Source organism: Carcharhinus amblyrhynchos, chromosome 21 (assembly GCF_965287045.1).
Source record: "Carcharhinus amblyrhynchos chromosome 21, sCarAmb.v2.hapA, whole genome shotgun sequence".
Classification (NCBI taxonomy): domain Eukaryota; kingdom Metazoa; phylum Chordata; class Chondrichthyes; order Carcharhiniformes; family Carcharhinidae; genus Carcharhinus; species Carcharhinus amblyrhynchos.
Window position 1 is genome coordinate 18,071,634 of NC_137344.1, and position 16,115 is coordinate 18,087,748.

The following is a 16,115-nucleotide window of genomic DNA, read 5'->3' on the forward strand; positions in this document are numbered from 1 at the left end:
GCAATTGAAAAGGCTATAGAGACAGGACAAGTCAATATAGTTTTGAGGGCTCGTTACACATCTCCAGCACTTGCTGGTGATGTGAATAAACAGTTCAAAGTACTGCAAAAGACTACCCTATCAGTACCTGGAGGCTGATTCAGAAGGCCATCAATAACTAGATGGATGCAGGTGGCTGTTTCATCAATGTTTTTCCCCAGTGACTTTCCAAGCTGATCCAGATCCATTTCAAGATGCTGCCACAGGAACTCTGCCACATTTGGTACCCGTGGATTAATCATTTCTCCAATGATCTGCATAAGAAATGAATAGACATAATTTTGGTAGTTTCAACTTCATGTGAAATTTAGTCACAACACGAGCAACTTCACCTGTTCAACTTAATCACATCAGTCACATCGTCGAATAGCACTGGATTTAAAATCTCCACCATGCTAATAAGTCTTAACTGGCAATTATTACCCTCCTGTGCACACTTACTGTGGCTGCACCTGTCTGAATTTACTGTAGATGACAAATTAAATATGACAGACTGTGCAATAAGTCCTCAGAGGCAGAAATCCCTTCACCTAAATTCCTTTATTTATAAGATCCAACAACACTATACAGTGCTCTCAGGATGCAGTCCACATCTGTGTGCCAGAGGAACGGACACTCCTGTTTAAATATAGGGCATGGCGCTTCCTTAGATCACTAATTTGGTCCTTAGTCAGGGAGTTCTTTTTAGGTACCAACAAAGTAGATAAAATCAGATTAACTTTGGGACAAATTAAAAGGGGCAGCTCCCCAAAAGGAGTGGGAGCAGCCTGAACAAAAAACAAAGTCGAAAGGAAACTTAAAACATCAAACTAAAATGTGATTAATCGGGGTTGAGAATACACCCCAGCCCCTGGGCACGGAAGGCGTTAACCGTGCCCGTGGACACTGCATCTCTAGGGACACCTGCGGTGGAGAGGCAGACAGTCAGGATGGACGACCCCGTCGATCGCCTGCTGCCTGGACCTATTGATGGCGCGCCTTGCCAGGCTCAGGAGCCCTTGATCAGGGAGTTCAAATCCAAGCAGGCCAATCTCAATTACCTATTTAAAATGGCTACAGAGTGGAAATTATTCCATGTGATAATAATGTCTCACGCTCCTGAGAAATTCCCTTGTTTGCCATTTTAATTTTGGGACTAGGCATTTATTTTAAAATAAGAGAATGAAGAATTTATGAATACTAGTTGATCTCATATGATGTGGCACACAGTGGGTTAAGATCAGGGGCCGTTATTATCTGAAGCTGGGGTACAGCAGTGGGGCTAATGGGTATTTGCTGCAAACTAGTCAGACTAATTCCACCTTCCTATCAGAGATGGCACAACAGCATCTCTAGTGGGGGGGATGGTGTAATTACAGAGAGACAAATTTGGGGCAGTTTCCACAATAAATGTGTATGTAGAACTTTGTTATGAAAATACTGACAGCAAGTGCACAGCTTTGTGGTTTTAAAATGTCTCATAAGAACTTAAGAACATTAGAACTAGGTGCAGGAGTAGGCCATCTGGCCCCTGGAGCCTGCTCTGCCATTCAATAAGATCATGGCTGATCTTTTTGTGGACTCAGCTCCACTTATCCGCTCGCTCACCATAACCCTTAATTCCTTTACTGTTCAAAAATGTATCTATCCTTGCCTTAAAAACATTCAATGAGGTAGCCTCAACTGCTTCACTGGGCAGGGAATTCCACAGATTCACAACCCTTTGTGTAAAGAAGTTGTTCCCAACTCAGTACTAAATCTGCTTCCCTTTATTTTGAGGCTATGCCCCCAGTTCTAGTTTCACCCACCAGTGGAAACAACTTCCCTGCTTCTGTCTTATCCACTCCCTTCATAATCTTATATGTTTCTATAAGATCTCCCCTCTTTCTTTTGAATTCCAATGAGTATAGCCCCAGTCTACTCAGTCTGTCCTCATAATCCAACCCTCTCAACTCCAGAATCAACCTAGTGAATCTCCTCTGCACCCCCTCTAGTGCCAGTATACCCTTTCTCAACTAAGGAGGCCAAAACTGTACACAGTATTCCAGGTGTGGCCTCACCAGCACCTTATACAGCTGCAACATAACCTTGCTGTTCTTAAACTCCATCCCTCTAGCAACAAAGGACAAAATTTCATTTGCGTTTCTTAATTACCTGCTGCACCTGCAAACCAAATCCTTGTGATTCCTGCACAACGACACACAGGTCCCTCTGCACAGCAGCATGCTGCAATTTTTTTTATCATTTAAATAATCGTCCATTTTGCTGTTATTCCCGTCAAAATGGATGACCTCACATTTACTAACATTGTACTCTATCTGCCAGATCCTCGCCCACTCACTTAAGACTATCTACATCCCTTTGTAGACTTTCAGCGTCCTCTGCACATTTTGTTCTGCCACTCATCTTAGTGTCATTGCGAATTTTGACACAATACACTTGGTCCCCAATTCCAAATCATCTAAGTAAATCGTAAACACTTGCGGTCCCAACATTGATCCCTGAGGCACACCACTAATCACTGGAAAACCAATCAGAAAAACACCCATTTATCCCCACTCTTTGCTTTCTGTTAGTTAACCAATCCTCTATCCATGCTAATACACTACCCATAACATCGTGCACCTTTATCTTATGCAGCAGTCTTTGATGAGGCACCTTGTCAAATGCCTTCTAAAAATCCAGACACACCACATCCACAGGTTCCCCATTGTCCACTGCACATGTAATGTTCTCAAATAATTCCACCAAATTAGTCAAACATGACCTTCCCTTGATGAACCCATGCTGCGTGTTACCAATTATCCATTGTAACTGCAAGCCTTTCTTTCTTTTTGATATTGAAATGCTATTATTGCACAGTAAAACATTCAACCACAAAATAATTTAAGAATTAGCCACTTACTTGATGATGGCCAACTGTCCCAAGCATCATCGACACATGTGTCAGCGCTCGTAGTAACAAGAAAGCAACGGGACTCATCTGTCGATCAGGTGCTACAACGTGCTGTCTCCTTGAGGCAGGTCCCAGGACATGACCAGTCTGAGTTTGATCTGCATGACTAGAAAAGACCCATAGACTAGATGAGCCATGAGATTCCTCAAGCTCTGCTCTGCTGCAAGGAAGTGACTTCAATTGAATTTATCAACTTCCAGACTTTGACCTGCCATCTGGGGTCAGAACATAAGAACATAAGAAATAGGAGCAGGAGTAGGCCATCTAGCCCTTCGAGCCTGCCCCGCCATTCAATAAGATCATGGCTGATCTGTCGTGTCTCAGTTCCACATTCCCGCCCTCTCCCCATAACCCTTAATCCCCTTGCCTATCAAAAACCTATTAACCCGTGTCTTAAAAATATTTAGCGAGGCAGCCTCCACCACTTCAACGGGCAGAGAATTCCAGAGATTCACCACCCTTTGAGTGAAGAAGTTCCTCCTCAACTCCGTTCTAAACTGCCCCCCCTTTATCTTGAGGCTGTGCCCTCTAGTCCTACTGTCCTTTCTGAGCGGGAAGAGCCTCTCCACCTCTATCCTATCCATCCCATTCATCATCTTATATGTCTCAATGAGATCTCCCCTCATTCTTCTAAACTCTAACGAGTACAAGCCTAGATTATTCAGTCTCTCCTCATAGTTCAACCCCCTCAACTCCAGTATCAGCCTAGTAAACCTCCTCTGCACTCCCTCCAAGGCCAAAATATCCTTGCGTAAGTGCGGCGACCAAAACTGCACACAGTACTCCAGCTGCAGCCTCACCAGTGCCCTATACAGCTGCAGCAAGACCTCCCTACTTTTATATTCAGTTTAGGTTTCATTCAAAACTGCTGGCATTGCACTGCCACTTTTAATAGTCAGCCAGGCCTTCTGGCTGTGTCTTATTCAGCAGCGAATTCACCATCTTTTTCTTTCCTCAAAATATAAAACTGGAGAGATGTAAGGTATCAGGCTACCTTTCCACTATTCCCAGTATCTGCAATGTAGGGCGGCACAGTGGTTAGCACTGCTGCCTCACAGCACCAGGGACCTGGTTTGATCCCCAGCTTGAGTTACTGTTTGTGCAGAGTCTGCATATTCTCCCTGTGTCGGTGTGGGTTTCCTCCGGGTGCTCCTGTTTCCTCTCTCAAGCCTGAATGACGTGCTGGTTAGGGTGCATTGGCCATGCTAGGTTCTCCCTCAATGTACCCAAACAGGCGCTGGAGTGTGGCAATGGGGGGGATTTTCACAATAACTTCATTGAAGTGTTAATGCAAGCCTACTTGTGACACTAATAAATAAAATTTTAAAAAATGACAAGGCTAGATCATTAGTGAGAATGGACAACATCATTCCCTCAGCCTCCCTTGCCATTTCCCATCACTGCCAGGAGGAAAGGTTGGAATGGGGACCAGGTTCGATTGGTATTCGCGATGTATTTTGTCATGGCACTACTCAAACCAATGCTTCATCCCAACCACCATGTATAATGCAAGATTGCAACTTATAAACAAAGACTGCTAAAATCAGGTAAGAGATGTGTACATACTGTTCTAAAGGGGTAAATCCAGCAATAGGATTGTGACCTTGTCCACCAATAAATTGACCACAATTAGGGCAACGAGCCATCTGCACTGGTTTTCCACACTGTCAATAAAACAAATATCTGATCAATATTCAGTTTGACTTCTCTCCCTGCCAGGAACGGTGAAGCTGCATCACTGATTGGTTCATTGACAAGAAGGAGACATCCCAAACAGAAACAGATAGTAGAGGAAATATTCAGAAGATCAGGCACTACCTGTGTCAAGTGAAAGTTTTTGTTGCAGGAGCCTTGGCGACACTGGGAGAAATTGCTCCTAATTAGCAATAAAAGAATGAGATTAAAGAAGAATAAAAGAACAAAGGAAGAAAGTAGACACACATGGGAAAGGAAACAGAATGACCTGAAAATGCTTCAATGGGCAAATGACTTTTGGATTCAAGTAATAGAGTCAAAGACTTCTCACCCAGTTTTTTGGTCAGTGTAAACTGCAAACTGACAGATCTGCACATGCGCAATAGCCCACACAGCACTATGCTGCTGGCCTCTCAGGTGGGAATACCAGCGTGAATCACTCTATGGAACTGTGTACTGCGTAGAGTGTCAGAGATTCATTCCAGCAGGTACGCCAAAAAAATGGGTGGGAATTACTCCTGTTTTCCCCCTCTTCAGGCACCTAGTTTCGTTTTGGGAGAATCCTGGCCCTGGAATCTGACAGAACACGTTGGTTCACAGTGGGTTTTAACCAAATCTGAAAGTCCATTGGAAGTCTTCAAATCAGGGGTGCCTGGGTAAGTCAGGCTTTTTATTTGACGGAATATAGACACCCCATGTGCTGTGAATGAGATTACTTCCTGTTTTTCATTTCCCTCAGTATTGTTTGCCTGCAGGAAGTAGTGCATGTGCACTATGTATTGGGCCCAATCTTCTCTGTTCTTAGGGTTCCAGTTTACTGAAGGAAGGCATTCTTATTTAGCAGGGAAGGAACATGGTTTTTTGCCTAGTGATAGGAATATGGAAAAAAAAATACTTATTCGCTTTCATTGCTGATGTAATAACCTTGCCAAGGCCAGTCCTCCAGTACACTGGTGCATTATTCAGAGATAGAAAAAGTCCCTGTCCTTGGCTTACAGCAACTCAAGTCAGTGCTCTGACCGATAATACCCACGGTCCAGGCTGTGAACGTGGGTTTTAAACTCCTGCCACTCATCTCTCATTGGGCAAGCTGCCAATTGCTCAATAGGGAAACTCCTATTCCACAAAACCCATGGGGAGATCCATTAATGAGGCCCTCTGTCCTTCATGGCCACCAGAACAGCTAGTTTGCTAAATGGTACAATCCAAGGCATACGGCCATCTGGTCTGGGGTGGATTGCAGGATTTAACCTTGTAGGGCCACAACATCATTTAAGGAACCCCTGTTGCTCAAAAAGCCTGGTCACTAAGGTCACCATTCAGGACACTGCTCAGGGAAAAGATCAGATACAGTCCATGGGGCTTATGTTGGACTCAGCTAGATCAGTGTGTGATGCCAAATGTAGAATTATATAAATGGAATAGGCAATGGATCAGAGAACGAAGAGAAAGACTTGCATTTATAGTGCTATTCTTGACCATCAGATATCTCAGAGCAATTTAAGGGGCAATTTAGCATGGCTAATGCACCTAACTGCACATCTTTGGACTGTGGGAGGAAACTGGAGCACCCAGAGGAAACCCATGCAGACACGGGGAGAACATGCAAACTCCACACAGCCAGTGACCCAAGCTGGAATCGAACCCAGGTCCTTGGAGCTGTGAGGCAGCAGTGCTAACCACTCTGTGGCCCAAAATAGTCTGCTGCTTGCAGCATTCATTTGTCAATGTCACTTCTGATAGCGCTGTGCCAATAGTGCTGTGAAGTGCAGGAAAGTGGGAAATGCTTTTATGCACCCGACAAACTCCCACAAACAGCAATGTGCTAATGATCAGTTAATTTGTTTTCATGATGTTAAATTTGAGGGATAAATATCGGTCAGGATATAACTCTGATTGCGACACCCTTTTCTCCTTGTAAATTGTTGTGATCATTTGAAATTTGATATTCTTGCATTTATCCTGATGAGAGATTAATTCCCCTGCTCTTCTCCAACATGTTCACCCCACCCCCGGAGCAAGTTTAATCCATTTTATTTCAGTTTCTGTGACAGGGAGGGGTGGGAGTGCGGGGGAGAGGGGGAGATGTTGCTTGTGGATTACATGAGGGAAAAGGAGTATCCAAGGATGAACAGTCTTGAGTCTCTGCTATTTAGTTAATGGTTAATTGCATTGTAGAATAGATGAGATGATCTTTTGGAGAGTAAGGGGACAGATTTGATGGGCCAAATAGCCTCCTTCCATGCTGTAGGGGATTCTGAGTAATGACTGATGATTTAACCCCTTAGTACTGATGGGATGAAAATTGTAAAGGCAGCGTCAGATTTATTTTCAATTAACAAGTATATTGAAATCCTATATAAATATTTGAACTCAAATAATCTGGATTCTTACCTCACCAACTGGAATAGCTTCACCACACCTGCAACCTGCATTGAAATATAGAAAATTTATTGTTAAGAGAGCAGAACCAAAGGAAGAAAAATTCCATCTGTATATCAAACCAGTTTACCTAAGGGCGGCACAGTAGTTAGCACTGCTGCCTCACAGCACCAGAGACCTGGGTGCAATTCATGCCTTGGGTTACTGTCTGTGCAGAGTCTGCACATTCTCCCTGTGTCTGTGTGGTTTTCCTCCGGGTGCTCCGGTTTCCTTCGACAGTCCGAAAGACACGCTGGTTAGGTGCAATGACCATGGTAAATTCTCCCTCAGAGTACCTGGACAGGCGCCGGAGTGTGGTGGCTAGGGGATTTTCACAGTAACTTCACTGCAGTGTTAAGGTAAGCCTTCTTGTGACACCAATAAATAAACTTTAAACTGTCTTGTGGGAAGTTATGTAAGAATTCTAAAAATAAAGTTTTAAAAGGCAGTGTTTTCCACCATAACAAATCTCTGATATGATATGTACTCAACCTTAACCTTACATTCTTTGTGGAAAGAAAAGCTCTTGCAACATTTTTGCCAGCCACACCTTCAATGTCACTGGTTTGTCATAATATGGAATATAGAATATACAGTGCAGAAGGAGGTCATTCATCCCATCGAGTCTGCACTGACGACAATCCCATCCCAAACCCTATCCCCCTAATCCCGCATATTTACCCGGCTAATCCCTCTAACGTACACATCCTGAGACACTAAGGGGCAATTTAGCATGGCTAATGTACCTAACTGCACATCTTTGGACTGTGGGAGGAAACTGGAGCACCCAGGGGAAACCCACACAGACACAGGGAGAACATGCAAACTCCACACAGACAGTGACCCAAGCTAGAATCGAACCCAGGTCCCTGGAACTGTGAGGCAGCAGTGCTAACCACTTTGCTGCCCAAAATAGTCTGCTGCTTACAACATTCATTTGTCAGTGTCACTTCTGACAGGCACCCAGATATTAGGAAAGAGCTAAGATAGGGATTCTATGTAGCACTAGAAGCTGTAATGCCATTAGTCCAATCCCTGCATTCCCACACTGCTGAGGGTTAAATCTGGACATTATGGCTCATTTGTAATTATTTTTCACTCTTCCACCATTTGATTACGGTGTTAATATGTTCTGGCATTATATTTTAGATCTGGTATAATAAAGCTTTGGAATATTCACCCTGAATTGAAAATACAACTACATATTCTTCTTTTTAATAGTTGCCACCCTTCATGTAAAAGTATAAATCGCATATTGGGATGCCTGTCTTCATAAGAGACTTTTGCCCCAGAACTCATGTTTTTCTTCTGAGATTATTGAAATTTATTTATTAGTGCCACAAGTAAGCTTACATTAACACTACAATGAAGTTACTGTGAAAATTCCCATAGTTGCCACACTCCGGCGCCTGTTTGGGTACCCTGGGAGAGAATTCATCATGGCCAATGCACCTAACCAGCACGCCTTTTGGTCTGTGGGAGGAAACCGGAGCATCCGGAGAAAACCCACGCAGACATGGAGGGAACATGCAAAATACAGAAACCAAACTTGAGATAAGGATTTGGAAGACTTGATGGAAATGTGTCAGGGGCAGAGGATGACACAAAATTAGTGGGATCCAGATTTCTACTCTTGGCTACAAATCTGTCTCTTTAAAATTGTGGAAAGGAAGACATGTTGCGAAAAATTTAATCTCGCACTCATCAGTTTAAAGTTTATTTATTAGCGCAGGTTTACATTAATACTGCAGTGAAGTTACTGTGAAAATTCCCTAGTTGCCACACTCTGGTGCCTATTCGGGTCCACATGAGGGAGAATTTTTGCGCGGCCAATGCAGCCAACCAGCATGTCTTTCAGACTGTGGGAGGAAACCCATGCAGACACGGGGAGAACGTGCAAACTCCACACTGATAATGAACCAAGCTGGAAATCAAACCCAGGTTCCTGGCGCTGTGAGACAGCAGTACTAACCACTGTGCCACCATGCTGCCCTATGTCAAATTTCAAATGATCCCAATGATTTATATTATTGGAGAAATCTGTAGAATCATAGAATCCCTACAATGCAGGACGAGGCCATTTGACCCATCAAGCCAGCACTGACAATAATCCCTGGAATCCCACGTATTAACCCTGTTAGTTCCTTTGACACTAAGGGGCAACTTAGCATGGTCAATCCACTTATCCTACACATTTTTGGAGTGTGGGAGGAAACTGGAGCCCCCAGAGGAAACCCATGCCGACACAGGGAGAACGTGCAAACTCACTTGGAGGGTCACCTAAGACCAGAATTGAACCCAGGTCACTGGCACTGTGAGGCAGCAGTGCTAACCACTGTGCTGCCTTGCCGCCCCTGCAAGGTGCTTGGCAAGTTGACACTGACTGAGCAAGATATCATGCAGAAAGTAACAAAGAATTATAGGTGCCCCAAGCTCTTAGGTCATTAAGTAATTTGTTAAATAGCGAGTTAATTAAAAAAAAAGTCTCTGGTCAATAGTCTTTTTTTTAAATGACTGTTAACTTATCCATGAATCCAATCATGGATAAGGAAGGGCTGCTGATTTTGCTCTGGGATTTCTAAGCCATGGGACGCTGTATCTTAAAGCAAATTTAGGAAGAGATCCGATTTAGCAGATTATGTTTTAGTGGTACATGAAGCTTGAAACCATGTTGTAAGTTAAGCATTAATATTTTAAAGTCTTTAGATAGACCATCATTGAGTATATTCACAACTGACACATCTCTCAGGTGGAGATCAGCCATGGTCGTATTGAATGGCATAGCAATGCCTCGGGACTGTATCATTTGCTCCTGCTCCTTTGCCTTATGCTCTCAGGTATTTAATTACCAGATAGTTAAGTTAAAAATGCACATCATAGATTGGGTTTTTTAAGTCCTTTTACACTGAAAGGGTTAGTAATCATACAAGTTTAAAATCACAGAAGCTGCTATTAGAAATAAAAGATCTTTATAAAAGTCTTCACAGATAAGCACCAAGGCCTTTAATCTGAGAGAACTCATTAAGTCAAATATCTGGAACTGGAAGAAGAGTGTTATCCGCAGACACAAATTGGAAAATCAATGATAACTTGTAAGAATGATGAATTAAATCTCCATGCTGATTGGATATTATAATAAGATGGCGTAAGGTGATTAGTTTTAATATCTGTACCTTATGAATGATGTAATATTAATCAATAACTATGAGCAAATGGAGATAACTCCTGTACTTTGATTGGTATATGCTAATTACCTGTAATCAAATTTGAAACTATAATTGCTTGTGTATTCCTAAATTCTGGACTCTGGTTAGCTATCGGCACTGCGCTGTGACTTTCCAGGGAACTCACTTCAGAGCTTGCATTAAAACAGTTGCTTACAAGAACTCCGTGACTTGGTCTGGTTACTTGAAGGGTAGAGTTGTGATCAATTAAGGACCCTCAATTAAAAGGCTGACATCAAAGCCTGCAGCATACATCATTGGGCAACTCAGACACTGCAAACGTCTCTCCTACTACATCTTGATGACACCCAGGCACCCCAGTCAGTTGCAGCTTGATGATGGATTCTTGCATCATGCAAGGTTACACATCAAATTTAGCTTTGTATCTTATCACAAAACATAAAACGTTACTGTTTGCGAGGATAATTAATAAGTTGAATTTTTTGGTATGGTCATTGCAAATATGTAAAGGCATAGGGGTGCATAATACTTACTGTACCACTTCACCTTCTCTGCAATCCACCGCCTGACTTCACTCTGAAGATCTTCTGGCATGGTTGGTAAGTAAGCACGCTAAAGTTTAAACAAGACAAGTAAAAGTCATCACATCAGGTCAACTAACATTGGAGAGATGATTCAAACATCAGCATCACTAGTTTCTCCGCTGAAGATTGATATAAAAACTCAGGTCAAGAAATAATACTGAAAATTCTGTTCTATCGAATCCCAAGTTCTGGCATATTCACACTAGACCCAGGTATAGGGTCAAAGTCAAACTGTCTAATATTTGGAGAATATTTCTTTAATGAGTAATCAAAAAGAAGTATTGTTGTTAACTCAGATAAGATCAAATTATTTCTTTACTCTTGGGGTTTGGGGTTCCAACAACTCAAATCCTGGTCCTTGATCTGAACAGAATGGTAAACCTTGCCCTCCCCACCTCCTCAACTCGGAAACCAATCCTTGCGCAAACCCCCACCTGCCCTGGCACTGCCAATTGGCACCCTGTACTAAAGTAGTACTCACATTTCTTCTTTATTTAGATTGATACGAATTTGGGTTAGAAGACTGGGAGAGGGAACCGAGCGTTAGAGGTAAAATGATCAGGATTAGTTTACTCCCAAGGATCAAATGACTTTTATGGAAACGATTGAGAATTATACTGTGATGTTACCAATTGAGGGAGTGTACTAATAATACACTGGCCATGAAGTCTACCCTCATAAAATGACAGGGAGAGAAAAGAATAAACATTTAGGGTAAGATTTTTCTGGCCTCCCTGCAGCGTGTTTCTCGTGGTGGGAGGTGGCATGCCATTGGCTGGTGGCAGGATCCTGCTCTTGTCAATGGGATTCCCCAGTGAATCCATCCCACAGTGCCAGGAAACCCATGTCGGCGGGACTGGAAGATCCTGCTAGCATGAAAGTTCCTGGCCTTAGTTGTTCACTGTAGCATAAGAGTATTAGAGCTTTGCCTTTGTACTGTTAACACCAAAGATCACAGACACTGAATAGTAGATTCCCGTTCAGAACAGGACTAGTCAAACGACTGTGTACTATTTACATAATCGAGGATGAGGAAAGCTGCCTGGTTTGTGATAACCCTACAACATACACTGAAGCATAGAAGCAAGTCTTTCGGCCTGTCATATCTTCTGCTGGCTCTTTGAGAGCGCTTCTCATTAGCCTCACTCCCTTGTCCCAGAAATCTTTCCCCTTCAAGTAGACATGGACAAGATCAATCTTGAGCTTAAGTCACAACGTGGACAATGAAAGGACTTTGAATGACCAAGTGCATGAAACAAGAATTGGCAGAAAATTTCTCAGAGAGGAATTATGTCTCTGTGTCTTCCTCACCCTCATCTTTGCAGAGTCGAAAGCAATATTGCAGAGAGGGGATGATAAAACATGTTTTCCACAGATGAAAACCAACGCTGCATGAACAATGATTTCGACCAAGATGCGTCGCTGGTTTGACTGCCCTGGTGTGATCCAGAGGGGGGATTCCGGGATACCAAATTCATTTTTCACCAAATTAGTGCAGAATTCCTTCAGGACTGGAGCTTCAAAGTGTTTATCATCCTTAATAAACCTCTGCAACATGTCGATTGACTGAAAGATAATGTATTTTACAAAGTGAATACATTTGAACCACTGTTTTATTTCCTCACTTATAAATGAGACTGTTAATCCTTTTATTGCTTTGTAAAAAAATTCTTAGACATGAGTGATCACAGGAACTCTACAATGCAGAAGGCGGCCATTTGGCCCATCGAGTCTGCACCGACAACAATCCCACCCAGGCCTTACCCCATTACCCCATATATTTACCCTATGAATCCCTCTAACCTACACATCCTGGGACACTAAGGGGCAATTTAGCATAGCAAATACACCTAACCTGCATATCTTTGGACTGTGGGAGGAAACTGGAGTACTTGGAGGAAACCCATGCAGACAGGAGGAGAACATGCAAACTACACACAGCCAGTAACCCAAGCTGGGAATCGAACCCGGGTCCCTGGAGCTGTGAGGCAGCAGTGCTAAGCACCGTGCCACCCGTACTTTATTTCAAAATCTCTAAGGAGAATTGGAGGCAGTAGCGAAAGGTGAGCTTTCTCTTGTGAACATTAAACAGTGCCCATTAAGAGTACTGCTAATGTCAGCAAAAATTATGGGGGGAGAAACGATAGGAGTGGGGAACGTCACGACAGCCAAAGCTTTGCTTGCAGCGGGGAACTGATAAAAGTCTGCATTGCTGCAAGAATAAATTTCTCTTTCATTATCTTTTATTAACTGCATGCAGCAGCACTCAGCCGTGAGAGAGCTTTTAGTTGTTCAATTTTTGTTTCAGATTGGCATCCAGGAAAAATCAGTATTCTAATTTATTGAATTGATGCAAAGCATCAGCTAGCAGAGTGTGTTACTGAGCAGCAGCAAAGATTTGCCCTGCATCTAAAACATCTCCAATACGGTGCTGCAAAATTCTCCAAATTAAATGTGTGTTTAACGGTGAACTTTTAATTGTTCCAAGTGCTATTGGAGCGCTCAGCACTAGTAGGGAACAGTCACATTCTCTCCTGCTGCTCTCTTCTGATGTTGGTCTTCAATGTTCTAATTTCCTCCTATCCGTTTCAAGCTTTCACCCAAAATGTCTAATGCTCTGGTATGTAGTGGGAATAAGCCATTTTAAAACAGTTCCAACAACTGACTGCCCTTACTTTACACTTTTGTAGCCCTATCCCCATTGAGAACTGTCCTAATTTAGTTTTTTTGTTCATTCATGGGATATGGGCATCGCTGGCTGGCCAGCATTTATCACCCATCCCTAGTTGCCTTGAACTGAGTGGCTTGCTAGGCCATTTCAGAGAGCAGTTCAGAGTCAACCACATTGCCAAGGTTCACATGCAGACCAGACCAGGTAAGGACAGCAGACTCCCTTTCCTGAAGGGCATCAGTGAACCAGATGGGTTTTTCCAACAATCGCCAACGCTTTCATGGTCATCAGTAGATTTGTTTTTCCAGATTTTGTTTTAATTGAATTCAAATTCCACCATCTGTCATGGCGGGTCCCGAACCCGGGTTCCTAGAACATCAGCTGAGTCTAGCAATAATGCCGCAGGCCATCTCATTGAAACAACTTTTATTTACAGTCTAGTTATGGATTGTTCATCTAGCCCTGATGAAAATTCCTGTTTCTATGGCTGTACTATCCTTCATGTATGCTAATGTTAAATTCCATTGTGAAAACATGGAAAAGAAAACCAATTCCCACCATAATGCAATTCCCTGGAGACAATGTTACCTTTGTGGATACCTACAGATCAATCAAATTGATCCATCATTCCAATAATTAAAATAGGACAAATAATTAAATGCTACACCTGTAAGCAATATACCAATAGCAGATTAAATTCATTTTAACTTAAAGGAGTGACCAATTCTCAAGACTAGCAGATCCTCGGTGATGCGGCAGACGCAGTATAATGTAGATAAATGTGAAGTTATCCACTTCAAATGGAGAAACAGAATGGCAGGGATAGATTGGGACATGTTTACATATGAAGGGACCTGAGTATCCTAGTACACTAGTCACTGAAAGCAGGCATGCAGGTACAGCAAACAGTTAGGAAGGTAAACGGTATGTTGGCCTTCATTGCAAGAGGATTTGATTGCAGGAGAAAGGATATTTTACTGCAGCTGTACAGGGCCTTGATGAGACCACAGCTGGAGTACTGTGTGAAGTTTTGGCCTCCTTACCTCAGTAAAGACATACTTGGCACAGAATAAGTGCATCAAAAGTTCACCACACTGTGTCCTGGGATGGCAGAATTGTCGTATGAGAGATTGGGTCTGTATTCACTGGAATTTAGCAAAACGAGAGAGGATCGAATTGAAATGCATAAAATTCTGACAGGACTGGATAGACTAGATACAGGGATGTTGTTTCCTCTGGCTGGGGAGTGGGTCTAGAACGAGGGTCACAGACTCAGGATATGGGGTAGGCCAAGTAGGAGTGAATGAGGAGAAATATCTTTACTCAGGGGGTGGTGAATCTATGGAAATTTCTACCAGAGAAGGCCGTGGACGTCAAATTACTGAATATATTTGAGAAGGAAACTAATAGATTTCTAGATTCTAAGGGTGTCAAGGGGAGTGGAGAGAGAGCGCTGGAGAGTGGTGTTGAGATAGAGGATCAGTCATGATCACACTGAATGATAGAGCAGGTTAGAAGGACTGAATGGCCTGTTCCTATTTTCTATGCTTCTTTGATAATGCTGAAGATAAATGGACAATGTACTGTGTTATGGTGAGGAGAGCAGGTTGGGCAGTATACCCATCTAATACACAAGGCGAGTTTATGTAACAAAGGACTTTTCCATCTTGAAAGCACTTTACTAATAGATATGGAGACTTGAGGAAAACAACTACTAAGGTGAAGGTGTGTTGAATGTGATTTATCCCTTTAAGGATTGTACGATACAACAGATTTCTGATTTTCTACCTCCTCAATTGCCCGTTGAGAAGAAGTGCTTTTATTTTATTGGTACCTTTTGGTTCTTTAATTCTAAGCAAAAAGCCAGTTCAAATTAAACCCAATCATGGTCCCCCCATGAGGGACAAGCCAGATCCAAGCCATCAAGTTAAGGCTTTGCACCTCTTCCCAGGCTTGATCTAACATTTCAACTTAGCCAAAAGGCGTGGATGGCATTGAAAAGTTGCATCAGGTAAAGCCTTGGCTCAAACTCATTAGCTACCCTGATCCTTTAATCTACCCTAGCTTAGGCAAATCACAGGCATCAGCACACCCCAGCAATGGGCTAGCCTCGTCTCCTGCTTAACTTTACATACCCCTGTCAAGTAAGTAAAAGGTGGCATCCTCAGGAGGTCAATTAAAGGCTAATTGGTGATGCAGGGAGTTGATGTTTAGGTTGGCTGCTGCTTATAAATGTTCTGTTGGGAAGATCAGCAGAAACCAAAAGAATTTGTTGGTTTTCCTTCCAGTCATGAGATTATTCAATGGTGGTTTGCTGTTGTTTTCTTGGAGATCCTCGCCAAGCAGGTGCCAGTGTGATAACGTGCTGGACATGTTATCGTGGGAAGAGATTTGCATTTGGCTCAAGATAGATCAAAGATCGATTCTTACCTTTGAACTAGCGTGTAGCTTTTTATCCTCTGTTGCAAATAAACTTGTTACCTCACGAAAGAATGCCAAGGCCAGATAAACCTGCTGATTATTTGAACCGAACTTCAAAGCCTTTGAGGAGCAAAGTAGTGAAAGGGATGGTTAGCGCAAGTGAA

At 42.7% G+C, this 16,115-nt stretch overlaps 1 protein-coding gene across 1 annotated transcript in view; it reads right to left on the bottom strand.

The window, feature by feature from the left end:
* The window catches only part of LOC145356666 (E3 ubiquitin-protein ligase rnf213-alpha-like), a 164,179-nt gene that overhangs the window by 22,913 nt on the left and 125,151 nt on the right, over positions 1-16,115 (bottom strand). The window contains exons 54-60 of the mRNA XM_080209532.1: positions 15,961-16,071; positions 12,171-12,425; positions 10,809-10,887; positions 7,064-7,098; positions 4,541-4,638; positions 2,924-3,080; positions 128-293 (exon numbers count right to left, since the gene is read on the bottom strand). Of these exons, the coding sequence (XP_080065658.1) occupies positions 128-293; positions 2,924-3,080; positions 4,541-4,638; positions 7,064-7,098; positions 10,809-10,887; positions 12,171-12,425; positions 15,961-16,071 (901 nt within the window). The remainder of the gene's footprint in view (positions 1-127; positions 294-2,923; positions 3,081-4,540; positions 4,639-7,063; positions 7,099-10,808; positions 10,888-12,170; positions 12,426-15,960; positions 16,072-16,115) is intronic.